Here is an 11,105-nt window from a genome sequence, read left to right as displayed (position 1 = left end):
TTGCACTGTAGTTGAACATCGTCTGTGTATCCACTCCAAATACAAAGTGTGTGTGTGTGTGTGTGTACTGTATAATATGTACGTATAGGCTTATGTGATGATATGTTAATTTGATTATTACTGTATAGCCTTGCATGCCATGCCAGTAATTGAGACATTCAGTGACAGAGGGCCTTTTATGCAAAAGTGACAATACTTATCTGGATAAATAAGAGCAACTATTACCTTGGACTCACGGACAAGGGTTGTTGCTTGGCAACATGGGGAGGCAAGATATCCTATGTGGATTTAAATTGAATTAACAGTCTGTCTCTCCTTGGCCACAGCTGGACCTTATTTCATTGTATCAATAAACTCCCTGGGAGGGACACACAGACACAGCTCTGTGTTGAACTGTTACCTTTTATGTTCACTCCAGAGCTGCTTAGAAAAGACCGCAATCTTTAAGGTTTTCTTTGATGATGATGTCTGTCACGGCGTTGAACACAATCTGGACGTTCTCTGTGTCCGTGGCACAGGTCAAGTGGGAATAGATTTCTTTCTCGCCCTTCTTCATGTTCAGTTCTTCAAACTGGGACTTTATGTATTTGCTGGCGTCCTCATATGTGTTGGGACCTACACAGAAATTAGAATTGTCAAGGTGAGCATGACATTTCAGTTTAATGTTTCGTAGAGCCCTGGGGCTCTCTTTGAAACCAGTTGAACATCACGATTAGTCAATTTCTTTCATCTGGTCAAAAGGGCTCAGGGAAACGTGTCACATGGAGGAGAGATTGATGCTGTCGTCGTGTTTTAAGACAATGGTTTGCAGTGGGACCACAAAAAGTTCAATGGGCCTCATGTATACTTAAATGTCATCAGAGAATGGGTAATATGCCATGCGTCTCATGTACAGTACTGTTACTGTATAACATTACCAATACTTGAGTTGAGTTGAGTCGAGTCTTTAGTCTTTGCACCATGGCATTGCTCAGAGAATTGTTGCACTTTCCACACAGAAGGACAAAAGGTTCTCCTTTGGTAAAACTGTCTTTGTTGTAGGAAACTCTTGCACAACTCACTAACTTGTGACTTGTGTTGCTTCATGCCTGACAGCTATGGTCTCAAGTGACCTCTTAACCATTCCACCATCCTGTAATTATCACCCAAATACATAGCCTACATCAGTCAGCAGCTGTAAAACTGACAAGAGTGGCAGCAGACAGTTCCTAATACATTTAAGCACTTTAATGATTTGGTCCTTCCAGGCTTAACAAGGTAGATGGATCTTATATCATTGGTGTCAGGCAGAAACCTTGTATCTCCACAATTCAACTTGTTTTTTTGTAAACCAATGTCCTACTTTGTCATACTGCAGCATTACACAAAATCAGCAAAAATATCCAAGCTCACAACACTTGAGTCTATCTGTGTGTGGATACACTGTCTGGAACACAGGTTCTTTTCCCATTTTCCGTAACCGTTTAGGACATACTAGGTTTCCACCCGACAGCGACAATGTGGTTTCTTTTGTTTAGCTAGCCATGTCAGTGGTACTCACCATCATAGTCTGGGAAGCAGATGCTCAGGTGGACTTTCTTGATCTTCTCCAGGAAGAGATCCTTCTTGTTGAGGAAAAGCACGATGGAGGTCTTTGCAAAGAATCTGTGGTTGCAGATACTGTTGAATAGATGGAGGGACTCGTGCATGCGGTTCTGGAAAGGTAAAAAAAGTAAGAAAAAGTGGGTTCACTGACAATGTATGTTTCTTGATTGTGTTTTGTGTTTTATATTGCGGTAGTAATGAGGTTGAATGTTGCTCATGCCTTCTTACCACTTCATCATCCTCTACAAGCACCATGTCATAAGCACTGAGTGCTCCACAGAAGATGATGCAGGTCACACCCTCGAAACAATGGATCCACTTCTTTCTCTCTGATCTCTGGCCACCCACATCAAACATCCTATTCATCAGAGAGAGAGAGAGAGAGAGAGAGAGAGAGAGAGAGACAAAATGAAACTCAGCCAGAGCCATATTGTAAGGCAGGCTACATCCAGATACAGTAGTAGAGCTTGTCCAGCCTGTAGTTGGTGTGGTAACCAGAACGCTCTCCCCAAAACACACTCGGCTCCATATTTGTCCAACCACTCTGAGGTTGCTGGACTTGACTCCCAGGGCGAGTGTGTTTTGAGGCGAGTGCTGTTGTATTCGTTGGTGTCACTGGTACAGTATAACTAGTTGGTTATTAGCAAGACCAACCTGAAGTGCAACTCTTTGCAGGAGAACTGTTCTTCAATGATACCAGTTGTCTTGACTCGAGATCGCAGCACGTCTTGCTCAGTGGGCAGGTAGTCGGGTGCAGAGATTCTGTCCATTTCATTCAGGTAGCTGTGGATGACAAATTAGAAAATGATTGTAGCGGACGGTCTCCGTAGCATAAAAGGAAAATAATATATATATTTGTCTGCAACTCTACACCAGACTAATAAGTGATAGTCACATCAGTACATTCTGAGAAACATTGACACAAAGGTCTCAGATTTAGTACTATAGATAGACCATATTCACACTGCGGCCATGTTGGCATTTTGCATTGAAAAAGCGGGGTGGCATTTCATGAACGTGATGGCTGCTGTGTGTACTGTGAATATGGTGAATGGGACTTGAAGAAGACTCTTCATAAAGACTGTATCCTAGCTATAGACTATACTTTACTATCTACCCAAAACTGTATGTAAAGCATAAAGCATTTTGGGAGTTGATTGGATGTTCCCAAATGGCAAGAAGGTACAGTAAGTAAGTGATGAGGAGGCTGTGTGTGGTGCACTCACTAGCCAGCAGAGTCGTTAAGTTGGTACTCAGCTGCTCTGTCAAAGCCGGCCTGCACACCAGTGTCCTTCCACAGCTTCTTGATGACAGCAGCCAACTCGTTTGGCATTGTGCCTTCCTCAATGGAGTCTGACAAGTTCTGCAGCTTCTGTGCATCTTCCTGTGACATGCATAGAGCAAAATGAATGGCATTAGTACTCTGGGAGTGGCACAGTTTTGTATTATGCTCAGTATCTCTGTCTGTGTCTGTCTCAATTAAACATCTCTCTATATACTGTATGCATCACAAGACCTGTCCAGCGCTAGAGCCAAAGTCAATCCCCAGCATCTCCATGCCTCTGATGATAGCCAGAGTAGACTGCAGGATGTTTCCAAAGATGACAGCTCTGAACTCCAGTTGTTCTTCTTTTGTATAACCACCTTGATGGAGAATCCTTTTGCAGAAGGAAAACAGGGTGGAGAGGGGAATCCGTATCAGTGGAAGGTAACCTTATGTTAATTAGTCTTTTCTTGTTGAAATTGTTATTTATATCATAATCAAATAGAGTATAATAATAGCCAAGAAGATATGCCAATCATTGCTGAGGAGAAAATATATATTTAGTGACTGTCAAAACTGCACAGTGTTCATTTATCCATTTTCTTTACTCGGCGTGTACAAATGTAACCAAGCCTACACGCTCTTATTAATTTGCAGTGCCACTGCCAACCAGTGTTTCCATGTGACTCTGCATTTACTCTTCTAGCCAACATTATTTTAGACTTCGAGAGCTAACTTATGCAGTCACAGTGCACTTGAGGCAAGTGCTGACAAATCTGTGCTCATGGATGTTTGCGAAACAGCAGGTTGTGGGGGCATTTTTTAGCCTACTCAGAGTGAACTCAGAGGGATTTGCCTCTGAGGGAATTCCTGGGAACTGTCATGGTGTATGTGCAACATAATAAATTATATAGTCCGTTATAGTTTTACTTACTTCATTTGTTTTACGATGGTGCTCTTCCCTGACTCACCAGCGCCTAGTAGAGAGAACACACAGAAACAGTGAGAGCCATGATACTGTGTTCACTGAACACATGCTATAAGCAATCCTAAAATAACCCATAAAAACCATCTAATTCTGAGGAATGTTCCTCCTTTAACATTAATATATTTTAATTGTGATTACAATCATAAAAATGAGCCAGTTTTATTGCAGGCAACATGAATAGCATGTGAGATCTTGCAATGCTAAGGGGACACCCCTGAGTGTTCTCCATGTCACGGGACAACCAATGATTGATGTCCAAGACCCAGTAGCCTCTAAGGCCCTGTCTCTCTTCACTCTAATTGGTTCATCTGACAGCGTCAGTCCTCTTGGCTCAGACAGGCCTCTGCCATTGGCTCACTACTCTGTAGAAAGTATTATAGCTTTGGCCCTACTAGCGTAAAGTAATGGGCTTATTTAGCAAAATTGTAACACGATTGTGTCATTCACTGGTTTTTGCCACAGCATTGTGAAGTGGGTTTTTTAATAGCCTTTATTCTTTTCCGGTCTATAATTTTCCTTGGTATTGCTCTAGCTCAACCGTTCTTGTGCTTTAGTACCCTGGAGGTCAGAGTCCATTCAGGGTTTCAATACAGTGTACTGTAGGTAATGTAAAGTATTGTCACACTTTAAACCAGAAAGGGCAGAAGATATTAGTGATATCACCTTTGTGGTAGTGTTGCAAATTGAAAACGGAAGCACACAAGCTGGCACTCTCAGCTTTTAATATCCTGGTCCAAAGTCATTTGCTGTATCTCTGTCAAACAGCCATATAATCTAGTACAAATGCAATTATACAGTAGATACTTTGTTACCACAGGCTTCAGTGGTGCTTTGCCTTCTTGCTACATTTATTTGACCCTAACTTATTTATTTGACACACAATTCCAAAGCATATTGGAACACATATGCATGCATGCAGCATGCTGTTATCATATCCTGCATAAGGATTGTTTATTTCCATTGTAACACAAGTTTTTTAATTATTGCGTGCTGTCGACTTTAATTTTCTATAGAGAATTTTAGAGGAGGCCCTATGCACAGGTAGGACAGTATAAGCTATTGCTTGTTCGTTAGGCACTGAAAGCTTCACTTTTTGACTCTGCAACACGGCACCGAGGTTCATTTTAATGTGATAAAAGCCCAACAGATGTCCATTGTTTGCCTTTTTTATTTGAAGGTACTGTATATCAAGTGAAAGCACATTGCACATCAATGTTTTGATTTGTATCACATGCTTATACGTATATGTTGAATAATCCAGTGGTGGAAACTAAGTAACTATTACTACTAGTTACTTTGAGGCTTTATTTGATTATTTCCATTTTTTATACTTTATACTTCTACATCTCAGTGGCAAATATTGTATACAAATTTAAATGAAAAAACCTTTAGTGCTTTTACTTTAGTACAAACATATAATATTTTGATGCCAATACTTTTGTACTTTTACTCAAGTAAAATTTTGAATGCAGGTTTTATTTTTTTATTTTTTACTTCTGAGCATTTCTACATTATGGTATTGCTACTTCTTCCATCACTGGAAGAATCAAAGGAGGACACACCACCATGTGGATATGGACTAAACCCATTTGGTAATAAGATTGGCATATCATCGCTGCTCTGCAGTGATTCATTTAGACTGCGTGCTGTGATCTTTTAAGTATTGATGTGCTTACATTAGATTTGAGAAGTCAGCCTTCATTCGCAGTTGCAAATGTATAATTGACATCATTTCAAAATCATGGAATTTCATCAACCACTATTTCACTAAGATGTGCTTAGTGACTTTAATCTGTTTCCCCAGATGCATAAACATTAACAATGTACCACTATATTTATAGCTGTTGAGGAAGTTTCCCTGTATGTCCAATGCTTGAGCCCATCTTTAATTGTAGATATCTCTCTCTTAGCTGATCAAGTAGACTTCAAGGGTGAAGTCACTGTTCAGCCCCTTCATCCCCCGTTGAGCCTCCTTAAACCCCCCGTCTTAGAGGGTGAAGAATGTTTCTCAGAGAGACTTTCAGGGTCTTGAACCATTGTGTAAACATATGGAAAATAATTGATTTAAAAATATATATTTGAGTGTCTTAAATAATTTATTGTCTTTAGAAATAGATATCCAAAAATGAAATTAGCTGTATAATAAGTTTAATTATTTGATAGATGTTCTTAAATGTGTTGTTTTCCATAGGCTATGGCTACGGCTATAGAAAGGACATTGAGTAAACTTAACAGATTTGTGTTTTATCTCTGTGACTTACAACACCCTCAAATTCTCTGCTGGCCTTTCTCGCTCATATGCCTCATAAGTCCTTTCACTTCCATTGTGCACACTTAAACCGAACGTTTATCCTTAATGTGTTGTAATAAACTAATAGAGGAATCCTATACAGGATCTATAGGGCCTCTAAATCCCCTGAGAATCAGAAGCAGTGAATAGATGGCCTATGTCCAAGACTCCAGGAATAGTCTGGAAATATAATAGTTCCTGAATTTGAAGAACATCTGTCTCTTCTGAACTATGACATAACTTGTTTGAGTCTGAGGGAAAACACTTAAAACAGTAGCTTCACACAATTCCAATTCAGGTCTTTCACCTGTGCATGCATCTTAATAGAAGTGAGACTACTGTTCAACTCTGTGAAGACCTCACACTCAAGAAAAAGGTTATAAAGCTACAAAGTGTGTCTGCTACAAAGTGTGTCTGTATAATAGTGAAATTGAAATCTGTGAACCTAACCACCTTTGTATTCTGGTCCTGTCTTGGTTGCTGTCTTGATGTAAAGGTCTTTGTGCCTAAAGGACCCCATGGCACTTTATATAATGATTCTTACTTACCAAGCAATAATAGCTTGACTGTCTTTGCATCCTTATCAGCATCCTCCTTGAGTTGTTTTTCCAATTCCTTAGATTTCTGGTCCCCAGCACTTCCTCCAGCTCCCATTCTTTCTTCCTCAAGAGCCTCAAGATCCTCGAGGAACGAAATTTTGACGGTTCTGTGTGACTGCTACTGAGAAACTGTACGCAGCTAATGCGATTCCCAAGCGGAAAGGATTGTGAGGGAGGCGCTTGAGCTCTTCCTGACTTCTTAGACCTTTTCGATTAGTTCATCAGATGGACAACACTCAAGGGTCAAGGCAGTAGTTTGTCCCACACTTGCATCCACTCTCTCTAATTCTGTCTTAAACCCCTGTCTTAGGAGGTGCGTCTTCCTGATTGGCCAGTCAATCCAATTAGCCTAATAAGGACAGCAGTGAAGGTTGTAAAAAGCGAAAAATCTAACATTCTGCGACTGTTTTGTGTGTGCTTAGTGAGCTGAAATCAATTTTTAACAAGTCAGGGTGTTCATGTGGTAGCAAGATGCATTCTCCAAGTGTTATATGGAAATGGTTATTACTTTAGCCCAGGTTGTATTTTTTCATATTTGTAGGCCTTTGTGTGTCTGTCTGTGTGAATTTGTGTATTGTAATGGTTTCCGTAGTTAAATGGTTAATTGTCTTAGGGGTGCCAGGTAGATCTAGTCTACCAGTGAAATATTATTTCTCCTTTTTTATGAGTTCTTCCTCATCTGGGTTAACCACTGGTGAAACAGATACAGGACTTACATTATTAAAATGTAAACACTTACACCAAGCAATAAAACACACAAAACACATTATCAACTCAGTTTCAAGTTATTATATTGAAGTATCAACCAGCATAAATCAATTCACCACAGTTCATGAACAAACCAACAGTTAAATCAAAATGTTTTTAAATAAACAAAAGAAACAAGAAATGTATGTCAGGAACTGGGGTTACACACGTAACCTTCCAACCATGCATGCATTACTAAGGTGCAGCTATATTGGGGGAAAAGTGACATTTCAATTGGCATTCTGGTCTCAATGAAAACCTCAGTGTATTCTGTAGATCTCGGTCACATGGACATATGAGAAAGGCATTAAGATCCTCTAAACGTCTTAAGTTTAAGACGTTTAAATCCCAGGTGGTGTGGTGCCGGCTAATAAAAGCAACTGCCACTTTACCATGGTTCTTGCTTAGGGGTGGCCGGGGGCCTTAGAGTATATACTCTATGGTGGGGGCAGGGTTCAACAGTATCCAAATGTGAGAATGAACTATTTTTATCTTTGTAAATAACTCTCACTAGGTTTCTGCCAAACGAAATCATTAAAAAATGCAGAATATAAAAAATATAGTTTGTGTGTTGTGGCATTATTGAATTGGTGATCTTTGAACTGTACAGAAGTAATCTTCCGGAGTTACAGTATGGATGGAGGTCATGTTGATTTTGCCATTTTTATTTAGAAGAATAAATAAATCCTATCTTCAGGAAGTTAACATTTTTATGAAAAGAATAAAACAGTATGAGTTTTGGTGATGCTCTATATTGTCTGAATCAACTTTTGTTTGTTTACGTACTAAAAGAGTGCCTTTGAGAGCTGTTTCAGCATACAATGTAAGTCAATGAGCATACTGTATTTTGACTTTTAATTTCTTGTACACATTTGGAGTTACATCATGGCAAGGTAACTACTCATCCCAAACCTCTACAAAAGTAGTCTTACCCTTTAAAGGCTGAAAAGTAATTGATATCAGTTTGTTTTGTGATGCATAATCAAAATGGCATTTGATATAGGCTCCAGCTAGAGTCTTGATATAGGCTCCAGGCTGGAGCCTATATCAAGACTCTAGCTGGAGCCTATATCAAGACTCTAGCTGGAGCCTCCAGCTAGAGTCTTGATATAGGCTCCAGCTAGAGTCTTGAGGCACCTTTGTTGACAAAAGAGGAAATCCTGCTCCCAAAACAACTCCTGTAGTTTAGTGACTTCATTGCCGGGATGTCTTTTCTACATAGTATTCATCATAAGCCTATTCTAAAGAAATGCCTTCTAAATCCTAACCATTTATTTCTAAAAAACATAAATTTTTTATATAAATCAAATCATATTGCTATATTTAGCAACAACTAATGTGACACAGATTCTCTCCAGGATGGAATCGTATAGGTTTATCAGGTCTAAATGGGTTAAGCTTACAATTTGCTTATTGTAATCCTCTAGGTCCCAAAATGTACACTATCCTAGAGTCTAGGATAGTGTACATTTTGTACAGTGTATGATACATTTACTTTGTTTCTTGATGATAGAAATGTTGTTTTAGATATAATTATACTGTTTTTCATTTATATTCCTGTTAATTTGTTCTACGATTGGTGTAGAGTATAGCCTACAGACGTACCCTTCTTTCAAGTACTTGGCTACCTGCAGATCCAATGGAAACTTGGCGTGCGTGCGTGCGTGCATATTGTCAGATAGAAGGTGTGCACGAAGAAAAAAAGGTTAGGAACCACTTACAGTAAGTAAATCAAAAATGAAGATGGATCATGCCTCCTAAAACTAACTGGGTCAAAAGGAATGAGCTTAAAATGGATTAACAAATGATTCTGCATACAACTGTGTGCACTAAAAGCGATTTTGAAGTTAGTGAAAGTTTACTGTATAACTGTTATACCTTATATTAGTGTCTATTCACTAAGATTCCATTAAGGGCGAGTAATGCTTTTTGTTTTATAAAGAAGTGAAACTTGAACCATGATCCTCCTGCCAAGCGGCTTTGTTGTAACTGATAATATGGATTCACTTTTGGCTTTGTTCCAACTGAGTACCTGCTTTACTGAGTTGCATGTGTAACTGATATAGAATGTAAAACACATGCCAGTTTATCAATTCCTATATTGTGTATCATTTTATGTATCACAACTTCCTACTTGGCTGGTGGTGGTTGGATGGGTGGGATGAATAAACTATTGTGTTGAGCTTAATAACCACCAGACAACACCCACTAGCAATGAGGTAAGCATGCAGCCTCCAAGTATTAAACAGTACCCAAATTGCCAAATTAATCTGATTTGATTCGATTTGGTCTTGAAGGTAGTTTAGAATTTAATGTCGATGCCTTATGGCTTATGCGGTTTTATTTATTGTGGCTATGTATTTATTGTGTTGGCATTTGCCATTTGGTGTTTGTGGGGCAAAGGGTTTAACAAGCAGAGCTTGAGTCTTTCTTCCATTCATCAGTCAGTCAGTCAGTGGATGACGTCAGAGTCAAATAGGCTCAGAGAGTATCTATTCTAGAGGATTGAGAGAGAGGCAGGTGTCTTTAAAAGAAACATACTCCCAGTTGTAGTGCATGACAAGTGAGTAATGATAAATACAGTAAGTATATGGTATACATATTGTATATGGAGATATTTCCCACTGAATTTGAACAGCAGTTTATTAGTATATCCACTGGACAAGTCTGTATAATTTCAAGTCTTTGCTGTGTTTCATTGTGCTCGGTAATGTTCTCTGACAATAGAACAAGTTAAAGAGTTGGCATTTTCCATAGTGAAGTTTGTAATATTTGCAATAACGCAAATATTTCTAGAGGCTTTTAAATTCCAATTAATGTGCGCTATACATTGTTTACAGAATTAGAAAACAATTATGACAATAATCTGTTTTGTTCACGATGAGAAGATTATTGCATCTACGTGACGTGAGCCACGGCTCAGTCCCACATCTTTATCCATATTGCCTTGTCTGCTGGACCCAGGTCGTCCGCTCCACAGATACTGAGCATCAGTCTCACGTCACTCTGCCTAAGCATCTACGGTACAGTAAATGGTAGCTTGAGAACTTTATAATCCCCAAACCAGGCTAATGATGGCAGCCACTCTAGTGGTGGTGGCCAATCCCATTAGGCTCTGGGGTGAGTAGCCATGCCTTGTATACGGCCCAGCATCTCTGATCTGTTGACAGGATTATCTACGTAGACTAGAGCCTTAGATCAACCCTGGGAGATCTTGGTGGGGGGGGGGGGGGGGGGGGGGGGGTGTGTAACACATCATGGCAGTCTCCTGTGGGCTGTGAGTAAAGTAGTGAAACATGGGAGAAGACCCTGATAAGTCGAGGTCCAACAGGACTTGTATTAAAAAAAAAAAAATAAGTATGCATGCAGCATGCACTTTCTTTGTGTCCATAAAGGCAAGATGCTAAAGCTTGAGGGTAATTCATGCTTCGCCCGAAGTCACAGTTTTTGAACGTGCAATAGACATGACACAAAGATGGACAGACACAGATAAGATGTTATATTTGATATACCGTATGATGTACTGCAAATTGTGTGTATGGAAAAATACATTCTACAAATAGTTTTGTCAAACTTTGAAAGAAATAAACACGTTAAAAACAAAAAGATAGATGCATTAATTGCATTTATTCA

At 39.4% G+C, this 11,105-nt stretch overlaps 1 protein-coding gene across 1 annotated transcript; it reads right to left on the bottom strand.

The window, feature by feature from the left end:
* Window positions 1-424: 424 nt before the first annotated feature.
* gnat2 (guanine nucleotide binding protein (G protein), alpha transducing activity polypeptide 2) lies at window positions 425-6,780 on the bottom strand (the record flags this gene model as incomplete). The annotated part of the gene is made up of 8 exons (XM_083769408.1): window positions 425-615; window positions 1,541-1,694; window positions 1,813-1,942; window positions 2,239-2,367; window positions 2,811-2,968; window positions 3,101-3,242; window positions 3,783-3,825; window positions 6,675-6,780. 8 exons carry the CDS (start codon window positions 6,778-6,780, stop codon window positions 425-427), a joined length of 1,053 nt encoding a protein of 350 aa, XP_083625534.1.
* Between the last annotated feature and the right edge of the window lie 4,325 nt (window positions 6,781-11,105).

Source organism: Protomyctophum parallelum (genome assembly GCF_964188405.1).
Source record: "Protomyctophum parallelum genome assembly, chromosome: 7".
Taxonomy (NCBI): domain Eukaryota; kingdom Metazoa; phylum Chordata; class Actinopteri; order Myctophiformes; family Myctophidae; genus Protomyctophum; species Protomyctophum parallelum.
The sequence above is the reverse complement of the archived record's forward strand: the minus strand, read 5'-3'. Positions and strand labels throughout refer to the sequence as shown.